The 16,175-nt window shown below is 49.1% G+C and overlaps 1 protein-coding gene across 1 annotated transcript; it reads right to left on the bottom strand.

Annotated features, from left to right (window-relative positions):
* Window positions 1–128: 128 nt before the first annotated feature.
* Window positions 129–14,216, bottom strand: LOC135818240 (dihydropteridine reductase-like). Its single transcript, XM_065331598.1, has 8 exons — window positions 14,073–14,216; window positions 13,566–13,658; window positions 12,911–13,007; window positions 12,263–12,350; window positions 3,760–3,812; window positions 2,072–2,180; window positions 856–939; window positions 129–393 (listed from the first exon to the last, which is right to left on the bottom strand). The coding sequence occupies exons 1-8, from the start codon at window positions 14,151–14,153 to the stop codon at window positions 294–296; spliced, it is 705 nt and encodes a 234-aa protein (XP_065187670.1). The 5' UTR covers window positions 14,154–14,216; the 3' UTR covers window positions 129–293.
* Window positions 14,217–16,175: the final 1,959 nt, after the last annotated feature.

Below are 16,175 nucleotides of genomic sequence, written 5' to 3'. Positions count from 1 at the left end.
GATTTCACCCGTGGTTCAATCAAGATTAGTTTCTATGTTTCCTCATCTATTTTTACAAAATCCGTAACATGTTAGCTACGGAGGAGCTATTTCTAAAGCCTAAAAGCCAACACAACTTTTCGAACATATCAGTAGTACAAAATGCCAACACAACAGAGTAAGTGTGTAGTAGTAGTACACAAATTCTCAATACCTATACAAATTTGAAACTGTTCATAAGCAAATCTGAAAGATGAGATAGAGAAGAGGAAATCCAGGGTGTTAAAAAAAAGCCAACGGCATGAATTGAAGAATCAAGCAGCGGTGAAGGTCGTTTGGTTGTCGACCGTGACCACATCAAGAAGGCTGCCGCTGGCAGGACGGTCGTTGCCCTCCATCCATTGCAGGAATGTTCTGGGGAAAAGGATGCAAGAAACAAGAAACATCAGTGATGAGATGGTGAGAGGCAGAAAGGAGAGAGAGGCTTGTGGGAACGGATGCCCTGGGATGACACGAACAAAACTTGCCCATCAAACCTTTGTCATGTTGATAAATGGATAAGGGGTCCCACAGAAATTGTCCTGATGAAATTCTCTCTTTTTTGTAGGGGTGAAACGAGTATATCGAATACTCGAGCGCTCGCTCGAAAATTCGAAACGAGCGAGTACTCGTTTCGCAAAATACTCGAAGTATTCTATGTACAGTGTACTGTATGCATGTACATCGAGCACTTCTCACACACGCACACAGACACACACCCACGCACACACACACACACACACCCACGCACACACACACACACACACACACACACACACACACTGGCACACATCCACATGCCCACACGGCCGCACACAATCAGAACACAGTGCTTACTCCGCGACGGTCTGCAGAGGTGTCCAGGCGGAGAAGTCGGCGTTGGGCATGAACTTGCGGTTCATGGGCGTGTCTAGGGTTACCCTAAAAGCACAGCCGAAGAGGAATGGAAAAAGACTGGTTAGACTTGTTGCCTTGCAAGCAGGTATTGCTCTCTACGTACTCCTTGTCTCACTAATTCATGCCTTGCTTCTGGGCACCCCTCCCCCCCCCCCCCTCCCGTCTTGAACTTGTTGTATGTTGCCGGGTGATCAAAGCACCCATTGGGGTGAATTCATTATGTTCGGGCGTTGACCGTACACACTCAGAAATTCGTAGTTCAAATGAATTGAGTTCAGTTAGGGGCCATCCGTAAATACCGATATTTATATAGAAACGGAAACTAGTCGCTGGGGGGGGGGGGGGGGGGGGGGGGGGGGGGGGTTGAGTGCCTGTTCGTTTCTCGAAAAAAATATCGATGCACAATTCGCATGTGTGGGCACATCAAGAAAAAAAATATCGATACTATGTACGGTTTGTATGTGTTCGTTTCTCAGGGAGAGGGAGGGGTTGAAGAGAAATGACAAGTTTTCGTTTCTAAATAAATATCGGTATTTACGGATGGCCCCTTACAAGGGGTCCTGTTGTCAGGCCACATTGTACACGTTCTAGACCAGCAGGGTACTCAGAGCCAGGGCATGAGTGAGACAAGGAGTGAGCACAGAACAACTCCTGATGGCAAGACATCTAAGAACAGAACTCGACAGGGTATTGTACTCCACGGCAGCAGAACTCCCCGTGGGAAGAAGGGGTCCAAGAGGAGATCCACAGATCCCGCACAACAGGTCTCCGAGAGATACGTCAGTCGGATAACATATTCCCATTGCACTTCACTGTAAGAAAACAGGCTGTAGTCAGGAAAGAAGTACATGACAGTACATGACAGTGCATGACAGTGCATGACAGTACATGACAGTGCATGCACCAATGTCTAGATACAGAGAGGGCTCACTGTGCGAGTACAGTGAGCCCTCTATAATCCGGCACCATTTGTGCAATGGAAATTCTGCTGGATTAGGGAGGGCGCTGGATTAACAAATCTGACTTACTGCTGCAATGTGCATGAAGAGGATATTTTGGTTACTGATTATTGTGCTGGTTTATAAAGTGCTGGATTAGAGAGGGCCGACTGTACATACAGTGAAGTCATAATTGATCATTGGCTTTTCGCACTTACGGCAGGATGGCGACGGCTGTTGAGTTGGCGGGCATGCCGCTCTTGTCCGCTGCCAAGCTCTTTGTGAGCTGGTGCACGGCGGCCTTGGCCATGCCGTATCCCATCATACCTAGGCAGAAACAAATACACATGCACCATTCGCAGACGCAGGCACGCACACACACACACACAGCCACACACACACACATGTGCAAGCACACACGCACATGCACACACACACACACACGGAAGCCGAGCACAGGTTTAGAAATGAACACATGCACAGTATACGCCTAGCGCAGAAGAAGACCCAAACCTACGGAACCAAGAGTACATGAAACCCGGAGTATGCAGCTTGTGACTTTTCGTCAGTGTCTGTCATGTCTAAATTTCTGGATTACATCATAGTTGGTGTGGATATGCAGCGAGGAGTAGCGTAGTGCGTAACGACTGAGCTGCAGTTGTGCAGCAGGAGACCTGCCTGAGTCGTGCTTGTACGCACCACACCACTAAAATGATGTAATCCAGGAATTTCGCACTGACAGCAACCCATATGAGCTGCACACGTTTGGTTTCATGCACTCTCCACGGAACCCATTCGGCTAGTGCCCACTACCGTTACTATAAGAGAAAAGCCGTGGGTGTACAGCCAGTGCTCTTGGATGCATGTGTGCTTCTCTTCCATCAAGCAAAGCATAGTGGAACTCGCTTACTACGTTCTTTGATGAGGCATACTCTTGCTTACTACGGACACTGTACGGAGCACGGGTGCACTGATCCATGCTGAAGTATGTTGGAACAAGAAGTACAGAGCTGCTTAATGACATCCGATGGAGTCAGTCAGCTTTGCGCCGGTACGAGAGAGAATCTTACTGTTCGCAGGTCTAAATATAGGGCTGCACAGCGCCCAGCGTGTACTTGGCTTACACAATCGGGTTCCATTGAGCAATACTGTAACTTGGATACTACTAAGCACGCCTTTCTGCTGCCCCTGGGGGTATGCATTATCAGAGCTCTACTGTGCACCGTAGTGCAGTGATAAAAAAGTAAAGTTAGCCGGATTGGCGGCCACATCACCTGACGTGTCTATGAACACATCAAGCAAATACATTCACATCGGCGGGCCACCACTTCGTCCACTTATATCCTCAGTGTCGAATGCAGACCTCACAAGCGAGTCAGGGGAGAGGGGATAAGTCTCTCAACAGCAGCGGTGCTCAATGAAATCCGGTCGCGTCACTGCGCCTCGCATCATCTCGCAGCCCAGTGTCCGCAGGTCTATGGCCGCGCAACGCCTGGCACGTACTTAAGTGACGCTGTGACTGGATTTCATTGATCAGTACTGTACTGCAGAACAAAGGTCCACTCTGCACTGGGTTACTGTGGAGTCCAGTAACGTTAGTCCACTGGGCAGGCACTGGACAGGCAAATGGCGGATACTGTAAGACCAGTAATGTTAACGAACATTTAGTTCTAACGATTTAACGAATTTAAACAATTCGTTAACATTTGAGTTCGTTACGTACAAAACGACATGGACCTGTACAGTCATTTGCCGGTTTTGAGACGGAATTCGTTAGAATTTCACCACGTTAACCCACAAAAATCCGGAGATTGTTAACTTTAATTGACGCTAACATATCTGGTCTTACAGTAGGTTGCTAGCATGGAGTGCAGAAGCAACACAGCAAAGTGCAAACGATAGTTACCTTCAGTGCCTTCACGGGCTGGTCGCGCTCCAGTCAGCGTCAGCAGACCACCACTGCACAGCACAACACCAGACAAGCAGCAGCACAATCATACAGACACACAGACACAGACACACACACACACAATAGCAGATTACACAAAGCAAGCTTGGCATCACGCACACACAACACGCCATAGAAACCTGCAGCACTAGTAACTTGGCTTCTACGCAGAGTACTTCATTCAAGAAAAAAAGCGATTGTCAACTGAAAGCGGCTCTATTCAATTGCTACTGCACTCAGTGTGCCGAGTTATTTCGGAAGGAAGTACTTGAAAATTAGTTTACTGATAGAACACTGAAGTTTCGGGCCAGTCACACATCATCAGAACAATTTACAAGGGGCAGACCTGGCCTTTACACAGCACTTCATACAACAGAGGATTAAAGAGTTGGTGGACAAGCCGTTGATTATTCACTCTCATTGTAATATCAAAAAGTATTCTTTCTAGACCAAAGAGTGGTATATTTGATAACATTTAATAACGATAGAAATTTTTTTACGATACTTCTCCAGACGTTTCGTTGTTCTGAACAACATCGTCAGTGGATAAAGAATGGAGGGCTTTGGGTGGTGGCACGGGTTAATAGGGAGTGATGGTGGTGAGATGAGGTGAGGTGAGAAGGTGAAGGTGGGAAATACATGTATCTAAGTTAATGGTGAAGGTTAGGTGCGGGTCGATACAGGTGGGAAGGGGTACACCCTTCGGGTAGAAGTGTAGGTTGGTAGAAGGTGTTGGTGTGCGTAGAAGGTGGAGTGGCGTAATGGAAGTGTCGGGTTGATAAATGTGGGAGAGAGTCTAGGTAGGGTGTGGATCAGCAATAGGTGTTGGTGTATGTGGTGGGTAGAATTGGCAAGAGGTGTGTGTGTGTGTGTGTGTGTGTGTGTGTGTGTGTGTGTGTGTGTGTGTGTGTGCGTGCGAAAAAGAGTAAGGTAGTGAGTATTGGTATGCGTGGAAGGAAGATGTGACAGAAGGTGTGCGCTATAGGCAAGGGGTGCAGGAATATTTTGAGGTGGTGGGTGGGACTAAAACAGGAGGTTGTGATTCATCTAGTGATATATATATATATAATATCAGCAATAGCAGCAGTATATACAAAGAGGTGTGTGTGTATGCGTGTGCGTTTGCAAGCTTTTTGGTAGTGTAGTGTGTTGGGGGGGGGGGGGGGAGAGAGCACCGGGTGCGGGTGTTCTTCTTCTATTGCGATCATTTTTGGATGGGTTGGCAGATAGTGGATGGTGGTAGGCAAGTTATGCCAAGAATCCAGTTCCCATATCTTCTTTTCTTCTGTTGATAGTTGGTTTCTTGTCGCGGATGGCATATGCCTCACGGATCCGGAGCCTCAGCTCATCCCTCTCCGTGAGCTGAGCAATCTCGTACATAATCTCTGGGGTGGCGTTCGGGTGCTCCCTAGCGTAGTGCACACCGAATGCAGACTTCTTGTCATGAGATTTTGCAGCATTTGTGTGCTCTTGGGCCCGGGTGTGCACTTGCCTCCCAGTCGAGCCGACGTATCTCTCGTGACAAAGGTGGCATGTAGCTTCGTACACGGCAAATCTGCAGGTGCATTTCTTCCTGAACATAGGGCATTCGCGCATTCTGCATTTTTCCGGTTCTCCTTTTTTCTTCGTGAGTTCTTGGATGGTTGGGGGTCGAGGGTTAACGAGGCGTGCCGTTATGCCGTTTTTCTTAAGTGCCTGTCGTACTTGGCCGTTAACCTTGTCGGAGATGTACGGTATTCTAAATACCAGTTGTTTCCCTTTTGTTTGTTTACTTGTGTTTCTTCTTCGGGCTCGCGCTTTGATGATGTGTTCTGCAGAATAGCCGTTCCCTGCAAGTTTATCTGAGATGAGGCGTCTGGCTTCCTCCGCAAACTCAGGCGTGCTGTTGTCTTGTGCTCGCTTGTATTCATTGTTAATGACCGCCATCTTAACCGCCGTTGGATGGTGGGAATCTGCGTGTAGTGTTATCCCTTTGTTTGCTTCTTTTACGTAGAGCTTGTGTGTGACTTTGCCGTCAGGAAGAATCTTTAGTCTGATATCCAGGATTGGTAGGAAACCATCTTTGTCCGGCAACTCCAGTTCAAACTTGATTGTCGGGTGTTTTCCGTTGAGTTTGGTCAGTAGAGACTGTGCTTCCGCAGGAGTGTCAACTGCGGTCCCCGAGTCGTCCACATAGCGAACGAACACTGGCAATGGCGGCGAGATGTTTCTGTAAATGTGGCGCTGTTCAAAGCGGTCCATGACGATGATAGCTATTGTGCCGCTGAGTCTGCTGCCCATCGCCAATCCCCTTGTCTGTTTGAATGTTCCAAGGGTTGGGTGTTGGAACACGTTGTTATATAGAATCAGCCCGAGGAGCTCTTTTAGGTCGACCGGTGTGAGGGAGTAGGTATTGATTTTGAAGCGGTTCGCGTATTCGAGGACGGTGCTGATTCCTTCTTCAATGCCAATGTTTGTGTACAGCGAGATCACGTCGAATGAGATGGGGATTTTCTTCTTCAGTTTGTTTTCGTTGCTCGTAAATTGGGCTATTAGGTCCCGCGTGCTGCTGATGTGGGCGCTCACGTTAAGCAGCAATGGCTTGAAGATGAAATGGAGGATCCAACCGAGTCTTTCGAAAATGCCGCCTGATCCCGAGACGATTGGGCGAATCTTGAGAGATTTCTTGTGTGTTTTCGGCAGTGCGTAGAACCGTTGCGTTCTTGCGCAGGGTGGCGTATTGAGTCGTCTGATGATGATCTTGGGGAAATCTCTGCTTCTGAGAATTTTCTCTAGAGCTTTGTTGATGGTGAGGCGCAGTGTCGGTGTTGGATCTTTCTGAAGTTTGCAATATGTTGTTGAGTCGGCAAGGTGCTCCCTGCACAGTTCCTGCATGTCCTCCGCCTTCATGATCACCATCTCGCCTCCTTTATCACTTCGAGTGACCACGATGTCCTCACGTTCTCGTAGTTCTTTAAGCGCATGCCGGTCTGCGTGGGAGATGTTGGGTTTAGGATTCTGCCATTTCCCCGCCGTTCTCATAATGCGCTCCATGTCCGTGATGAAACCTTTGATGGATCGCTCGGCTGGGTCTATGTCCCGTGGCGGTGCTTTTCTCCTGATCTTGAACGGACATTCTGATTTGATAGGGTCGAAGGTTCCACCAATACCGGTTCCGGTTCTCTCCCCAGCGGCTTTCCATCGAATGCCGTATGCGAGTACAGCGATCTCCGTCTGTAACTTCTGTTGCAGTCCTTTCTTGGTGAATTTCGGTGTGATGGCGAATTTTGGGCCTTTTGCTAGAAGCGACACTGCCTGTTCGGATACACTGATATCTCCCAGTATACTTACTCTCTGTGTTAGGTTCCTGTGTCTCTCAGTGACGTTGTCTGGCATCGAGGTATGAGGGCTGTTCGGCACGCAGCCGGGTCCCAGTAGCAGTGTACCGTCTGGTTGTTCTCGGGATTCTGTTAGTCTCTTGAATTTCTGCTTCAAGGATGATTTCCATTTTGTCTTGCTGGCATGGGCTGCTGCGTTGACCAGATCATTTAGTCGCTGGTATTGGTCGCTTCTCCGGTGCATGGATGCCTGAAGCTTGTTGGCCTTTGATTTCGAGGTGTGGATGGCATGGTATTCCGCGCGTATGAGTTGTCCGAGTATTCGTTTTTCGGTTTCGCGTTGATATCGTTCTGTATAAGCCAGGTTCTTGATGGCTGTTGGGAAGCGGATTGGGTTGTGTAACGCGGGTGGACATATACCAGCGTTGGACGGACATATACGCTGGTATATGTCCACCCGCGTTACACAACCCAATCCGCTTCCCAACAGCCATCAAGAACCTGGCTTATACAGAACGATATCAACGCGAAACCGAAAAACGAATACTCGGACAACTCATACGCGCGGAATACCATGCCATCCACACCTCGAAATCAAAGGCCAACAAGCTTCAGGCATCCATGCACCGGAGAAGCGACCAATACCAGCGACTAAATGATCTGGTCAACGCAGCAGCCCATGCCAGCAAGACAAAATGGAAATCATCCTTGAAGCAGAAATTCAAGAGACTAACAGAATCCCGAGAACAACCAGACGGTACACTGCTACTGGGACCCGGCTGCGTGCCGAACAGCCCTCATACCTCGATGCCAGACAACGTCACTGAGAGACACAGGAACCTAACACAGAGAGTAAGTATACTGGGAGATATCAGTGTATCCGAACAGGCAGTGTCGCTTCTAGCAAAAGGCCCAAAATTCGCCATCACACCGAAATTCACCAAGAAAGGACTGCAACAGAAGTTACAGACGGAGATCGCTGTACTCGCATACGGCATTCGATGGAAAGCCGCTGGGGAGAGAACCGGAACCGGTATTGGTGGAACCTTCGACCCTATCAAATCAGAATGTCCGTTCAAGATCAGGAGAAAAGCACCGCCACGGGACATAGACCCAGCCGAGCGATCCATCAAAGGTTTCATCACGGACATGGAGCGCATTATGAGAACGGCGGGGAAATGGCAGAATCCTAAACCCAACATCTCCCACGCAGACCGGCATGCGCTTAAAGAACTACGAGAACGTGAGGACATCGTGGTCACTCGAAGTGATAAAGGAGGCGAGATGGTGATCATGAAGGCGGAGGACATGCAGGAACTGTGCAGGGAGCACCTTGCCGACTCAACAACATATTGCAAACTTCAGAAAGATCCAACACCGACACTGCGCCTCACCATCAACAAAGCTCTAGAGAAAATTCTCAGAAGCAGAGATTTCCCCAAGATCATCATCAGACGACTCAATACGCCACCCTGCGCAAGAACGCAACGGTTCTACGCACTGCCGAAAACACACAAGAAATCTCTCAAGATTCGCCCAATCGTCTCGGGATCAGGCGGCATTTTCGAAAGACTCGGTTGGATCCTCCATTTCATCTTCAAGCCATTGCTGCTTAACGTGAGCGCCCACATCAGCAGCACGCGGGACCTAATAGCCCAATTTACGAGCAACGAAAACAAACTGAAGAAGAAAATCCCCATCTCATTCGACGTGATCTCGCTGTACACAAACATTGGCATTGAAGAAGGAATCAGCACCGTCCTCGAATACGCGAACCGCTTCAAAATCAATACCTACTCCCTCACACCGGTCGACCTAAAAGAGCTCCTCGGGCTGATTCTATATAACAACGTGTTCCAACACCCAACCCTTGGAACATTCAAACAGACAAGGGGATTGGCGATGGGCAGCAGACTCAGCGGCACAATAGCTATCATCGTCATGGACCGCTTTGAACAGCGCCACATTTACAGAAACATCTCGCCGCCATTGCCAGTGTTCGTTCGCTATGTGGACGACTCGGGGACCGCAGTTGACACTCCTGCGGAAGCACAGTCTCTACTGACCAAACTCAACGGAAAACACCCGACAATCAAGTTTGAACTGGAGTTGCCGGACAAAGATGGTTTCCTACCAATCCTGGATATCAGACTAAAGATTCTTCCTGACGGCAAAGTCACACACAAGCTCTACGTAAAAGAAGCAAACAAAGGGATAACACTACACGCAGATTCCCACCATCCAACGGCGGTTAAGATGGCGGTCATTAACAATGAATACAAGCGAGCACAAGACAACAGCACGCCTGAGTTTGCGGAGGAAGCCAGACGCCTCATCTCAGATAAACTTGCAGGGAACGGCTATTCTGCAGAACACATCATCAAAGCGCGAGCCCGAAGAAGAAACACAAGTAAACAAACAAAAGGGAAACAACTGGTATTTAGAATACCGTACATCTCCGACAAGGTTAACGGCCAAGTACGACAGGCACTTAAGAAAAACGGCATAACGGCACGCCTCGTTAACCCTCGACCCCCAACCATCCAAGAACTCACGAAGAAAAAAGGAGAACCGGAAAAATGCAGAATGCGCGAATGCCCTATGTTCAGGAAGAAATGCACCTGCAGATTTGCCGTGTACGAAGCTACATGCCACCTTTGTCACGAGAGATACGTCGGCTCGACTGGGAGGCAAGTGCACACCCGGGCCCAAGAGCACACAAATGCTGCAAAATCTCATGACAAGAAGTCTGCATTCGGTGTGCACTACGCTAGGGAGCACCCGAACGCCACCCCAGAGATTATGTACGAGATTGCTCAGCTCACGGAGAGGGATGAGCTGAGGCTCCGGATCCGTGAGGCATATGCCATCCGCGACAAGAAACCAACTATCAACAGAAGAAAAGAAGATATGGGAACTGGATTCTTGGCATAACTTGCCTACCACCATCCACTATCTGCCAACCCATCCAAAAATGATCGCAATAGAAGAAGAACACCCGCACCCGGTGCTCTCTCCCCCCCCCCCCCCCAACACACTACACTACCAAAAAGCTTGCAAACGCACACGCATACACACACACCTCTTTGTATATACTGCTGCTATTGCTGATATTATATATATATATATCACTAGATGAATCACAACCTCCTGTTTTAGTCCCACCCACCACCTCAAAATATTCCTGCACCCCTTGCCTATAGCGCACACCTTCTGTCACATCTTCCTTCCACGCATACCAATACTCACTACCTTACTCTTTTTCGCACGCACACACACACACACACACACACACACACACACACACACACACACACACACCTCTTGCCAATTCTACCCACCACATACACCAACACCTATTGCTGATCCACACCCTACCTAGACTCTCTCCCACATTTATCAACCCGACACTTCCATTACGCCACTCCACCTTCTACGCACACCAACACCTTCTACCAACCTACACTTCTACCCGAAGGGTGTACCCCTTCCCACCTGTATCGACCCGCACCTAACCTTCACCATTAACTTAGATACATGTATTTCCCACCTTCACCTTCTCACCTCACCTCATCTCACCACCATCACTCCCTATTAACCCGTGCCACCACCCAAAGCCCTCCATTCTTTATCCACTGACGATGTTGTTCAGAACAACGAAACGTCTGGAGAAGTATCGTAAAAATTTCTATCGTTATTAAATGTTATCAAATATACCACTCTTTGGTCTAGAAAGAATACTTTTTGATACAACAGAGGATTGCTACAAGTAAGCGTAGGGAAGTAGCTCAGGCAAATGAGTCGGATGCGATGACAAGCGCGCATATTACATTCTACAAGGTGTAGGAGGCGCAGTAGGTGCGAATGCCAGCACTTAACACTCAGCGCTAACACCACACAGTCCAGGACACTGGTGACAGGCATTGTCATGCATGATGAACGTGAATGCATGCAAGCATCGGCAACTTCAGTTGCGCTCGGTGAAATCTGACCCAAAGTGCGAAGCTGACACTCTGGACCAGTTCCGATCACATCACTGCATTTGGACATGTGTACGCCCAGCAGCATTCGTACCACTTCCAGGGCGTCAAGGGTTGTGCAAGTCTAGGGCGCTAAATACACACTTTTGGTCGGGATTTCACCCAGCACAGCTGTAAGTTGTAGTGTGCTGCTCAGGTGGCGAATCAGGAGACACCAAGTCAAAGCAATCCATTGCAACACACAGTGCTATCTCTTGTTGCATGTTTATGGGTGTCCAACTCTCCAATGTGTGAGGAAACGGAACACAGATAGCACCAAACGGAGATGGTGGGTACGCGTTGACTATTGTAGAGTAGAAAGTGATATCCCGATAATGCGCGGGAGGCGGCTCCCTGTTGGCACTGGCTCATTAGAGTGATAGCGTCTCTTGTACGGGCATGCTGACTCGTCAGAGTGCTACTATAGCAGTCAGTATTTCTCAACTCAAGCCACATTCAACACAATCCTGCTGTTCCTTTTTTTCCACTGGTCCCAACAGGTTTTTTTTAAAAGAGTAAACGTTTGCTTCCATTCCCAAGAAACTCACGCCGGCCACTAACACCAGGAAAATCACGATCATTCACAAGCATACAAAATAAGACCTGAGGGCTAAGACTATTTAGGAGATGAAGCACTTTAGGGGCCGTCCATAATAATCAATCTTTTACACAAAACGAAAAAGTTTCGTTTATGGGTGGGTGGGTAGGGGAGAGTTTTCGTTATGAAAAGTATTGATAGCTGAAACATCAATCCGTTCTACTTCTAGCTGTCAAGTCAATATATTTTGGTTCAGGGGGGGGGGGGGGGGGGGGGGGGGAGGGTCGTAACTAAACTTTTTCGTTTCGTGAAAATTATCGATAATGCCGGATGGCCCCTTAGCGAACTGTCCAGAAACGAGCGTCATCTAGGGATTTGATGGCCGATACCTGGCTGAAAGGTGGCCGGATATGGGATGTCCAAACAAGACAGCTTCTACTGTGAACATTGGAGTGTAACATTTTTACACAAAAAAGTACATGTACGTCCAAAAGGGGCTGCAGCCCGGAACCAGGAAAACACTGTACGGACCGCGAGCTAGATAAAACTACCCAGCAGGCAGCCGGTGTCGTCAACGGGGTACTTACTCCTTCAGATGGAGGTTGGCGATGCGTGCAGCAATGGCGGACGACCACACACTCTGCTTCCACATCAGGTCGGCGTTCTTCACCATATCTGAGCCGAACACGGGCATACACAGGGAGTGCGGAAATTAGACATGGACTGGAACATGTTCAAGGGTAAATTTATCCCCCAACCTCCCCCCACTTTTCAGGAATGTCAATTGGTAAGCAAGGTGTCCGCGTCGTTGAGTGTTTGCCTTTTGTTGTCTACCCGCCTCCATCTCACTCACCCATTCACTGACACACACACACACATGCATACATGTACATTAAACCGCACTTGTACATCACATGCAAAAGGCGACGAAGCCTTGCGCTGGAATAGCGCCATTCACAACCTTGCAAGGTCAATGAACTGACCCCCGCCCCCGCCACTATTTTCATCTGACTATCCCACACGTCCGCATGCACAAACATAACGAATTTTCCGGAGTAAAAGCCCCATCCCCCCCATATTTTGCCACAAACTACAGACATCTACCCTATTTATCATCGTTACTTTGATCATCGGAGTATAAGCAGCACTCCCTCCCCCCCCCCCTTTTGGGGTGAAATTTGAATGTTCAAAGGGCGGCTTATACTCCGGAAAATACGTTACATGCTGCCACTGACCTGCCGCTGCTGCATTGCCACCTGCCCAGCCACCGGCCACGCACAGTACGGCATCAAGGCGGTTGTCAGACAAGGTCGTGCTCAAGCCTTCCAAGATCTGCGCAGCAGAGCAACACAAACCCAAATTATCAAACAATCCAAACATAAACAGTGGGGGCATACAATATACTGAGCTGCTGCCGTGGCTCGGTAGTTCCATCCACCGTTTTTACATCCTTGACGCATAGTCCTCAATTAGCGTCTATTGCTTGTTCAATACTTATAAGATATGTACTAATGGACTGGTTGTACATTCTTGCGTAGATGCATGCGTAGACAAGACATTTTATTATTAATATTTACGTTTCCTGCCAACGCCTTTTTCCAATTATAAAAGTTAATAAAACACAGGGCACTAATAGCAGCCAAGGCTATTGTGGCTAAACACACACACACACACATACACACACATGCGCGTGCACACACACACACACACACACACACACATGCACACCCATGCACGCACACACACGCGCACGCACACACATGCACATACACACACGCGCGCACACACACACACACACACACACACACACACACACACACACACACACACACACATACGCACTCACTCACACGCAGGCACGCGCACGCACACACACAGACATATACATACCTCTGTTTCTTGGCTTGTCCATGAGGCCTCCGGGTTGACCAGGACGTTGCTGTCGGCCTCCTCATTAGCGAACAAGTCGACTGACACAACCCACTGTCAGCGAAAGGAACAAACAAAACAAACACAGACGGGTGCCGTGGGTGTTGAGTAAGAGCAAATGTAACAGTGCCCAAGGACACACTCACGTCTTATTACCGTTCTAGGGGGGGGGAGGGGGCACCCTGAGCTCGATTTACATAGTACGAGGACGCCCCCTACACCCCCACCCCCCCCCCCCCCACACACACACACACACCAACTGCCTTCATTTACTATGCATGGCGCTTAGGAAATCTAACAACCCCGAATGCACAATACTACCAATTTCAGTCGCAACCTAGGGCGAACAATGCCTACTAAAACACACACTTTTGAAGAAAAAAACCTCGAGACCATCATTGAATTAAAAACATTTCACTTCACCACAGGGAAGTGCAAGGAAATGAATAGAGCACTTCGATAACCTACCCAGTTCTTGGACCTGAGGAAGGACACGATTGTTGAGCCAAGGGCTCCCTTGCCGCCGTAGACGAGAGCACGACCTGCCATGATTATCAACTTCAATTTCAAATGCACAACACAAAATAATGTGTTCGGAAAACACGTGCATGTACAAAAAAATATTCCGAACAGGTGGGCGAGGGACCACAGTGCGCCAGCAAACGGGCGAAGTGACGCTCCTTTGTCAGCGTTGTACTAGTGTGCGCCAACTTGATTGCCCGTAAATGGGTGACGATGAGTGGTCTAGTCTACCCGGCCGGCCAAGCTCTCTGGCCATAGCCTGCATACTGAGGCCCATAGCCATAGCCTACAAAAGGCCACCCTCACTCAGCTCAGCCCCTCATCATGAATGATTAGCCTCGATCGTAGATCATCGTAGATGCATGATGGTAGACGATCGGTACTGTAGATCTACACCATGCTACACACAAACTGTGACAAAGGCCCTCCTTACCTCTTCTTCTTCCGAGTTCGCATTTCAATGCTCTAGCTGTCCATAATCGGAATAAGCACAAACCCACTGTTGTGACGAAATCGCTCAGCGGTGAAGAAGAAAGACGGTGCAAGTCAATGCTAGACTCGTCGCAGTCGTGAATACCATGGCCATGGCGAGTGCAGCTATTCTCAGGCGTGCAACGAAGCGCTCTATTCTGTGGACTTGAGAATCCGAACGAGGGTAAGTCACATTAGTTTCTCGTTTGCCTTCACGTAATTTGCGTGGGTTGCGTGCAAAAGCACATCACACCTCAATGTAGCATCGAGAGAGAGAGAGAGAGAGAGAGAGAGAGAGTGCGCCTTTTGCAAGGACGTAGAAAGTAAGAGTTCAACACACCATCGAAATAGATCTACAAGACTACATGTACCAGTCTGTGGATTTCAGCAAACAGTTAATACCAAGTGTAGTACATAATCATACATAGAGGTGATGTACCCTCGGTTGATACCCACCTAGCGTGTGATTCCAACATGCAAAGCGTGAACGCACTGAACGGACAAGCTCATGCAGTAGCTGAACATTGTGAATTCCGTGCAGGCGAAGGTGGGAAACAGGGTGCTTCACACTCGTGCAGCCCTTTCCCAAAGGTGCTCGCCCTTTTTGGCCCTTTTTGGAAAAGCCCGTTTCTTTCGCCCTTTATCGCGTTTTTCGCCTTCAACCAGCCCTGCTCTGGCTTGCACCTGCGGAGTGCCCCAAGGCTCTGTTCTCGGCCCTGTCCTATTCAGTATATACCCACGAGATGTCCCTTTGGTTTCCTCGCCTGTGCCAAGTGTACAATTTGCAGATGACATAGCCCTGTACGACTCCCAGGCCTCAGCGGCGGAAGCGTCCAGAACCCTCACCACAGCGGCAACTGCTCTGGCCGATTGGCTGAAGTCTCGAGGCCTCATCTTGAACGCCGCCAAGACGGCCAGGTTCTGACTATCTCTCCCCAGCAGCACGTACAGGAAGTAACAGTCAAAAGTGGCGACTGTCTCCTCCCTTCAGCGTCTTCTGCGCGCTACCTCGGCGTTCACCTTTACAATCGCCTAGATTGGGACACCCATGTAAACTATGTGGTCACCAAGGTTGCCAAGAAAATTGGCGTCCTGTGGCGGGCACGCCGAAGCCTATCAAGACGCTCTCGTCAGGTGTATGTGAAGGCGGTCATAATGCCCGACCTGCTTTATGGCTCCTGCTGCTTTTTAGCCGCAATGCGAGAAGGTCAACTGAAACGACTGCAAACCGCGCAAAGCAGAGCCATCCGCTGTATCGATGGCAACCCGCCCCGGACAGCCATGCAGCCGCTGTTCACTGCTCACTCCCTGTACCATGTCAGCGAGCTATACAGGCAGAAAATATTGATCACCATCTGGCGGTGCATTCACGCCCGCACCAGCCCCGTGCTCGCCCAGCTTCTGACCCCGGCACAAGGCACCCCTACCCGCCATCAGCAGTCAAATGGCCTACTAAGCCAGGCAAACCGTAGCCGCCGCGGTCAGCGGAGATTTTCTGTTGCTGGTGCTCTGCTGTGGAACGCTCTCCCTGGTGAAGTCCGCACAATTACCCTCTACCTGAGTTTAAGCGTGCATGTG

The sequence above is a fragment of the Sycon ciliatum genome, chromosome 5 (assembly GCF_964019385.1).
Source record: "Sycon ciliatum chromosome 5, ocSycCili1.1, whole genome shotgun sequence".
Lineage (NCBI taxonomy): Eukaryota > Metazoa > Porifera > Calcarea > Leucosolenida > Sycettidae > Sycon > Sycon ciliatum.
The sequence above is the reverse complement of the archived record's forward strand: the minus strand, read 5'-3'. Positions and strand labels throughout refer to the sequence as shown.

Bases quoted from the DNA above. Each gene is read 5' to 3' on its own strand.
- LOC135818240 (XM_065331598.1), bottom strand. From the start codon at position 14,153: ATGGCAGGTCGTGCTCTCGTCTACGGCGGCAAGGGAGCCCTTGGCTCA. The intron at 13,659-14,072 runs GTAGGTTATCGA...TTTCGCTGACAG, and splicing joins TCCTCAGGTCCAAGAACTGG to TGGGTTGTGTCAGTCGACTT. The intron at 940-2,071 runs GTAAGTGCGAAA...CTGTGCTTTTAG, and splicing joins ACAGCCGTCGCCATCCTGCC to GGTAACCCTAGACACGCCCA.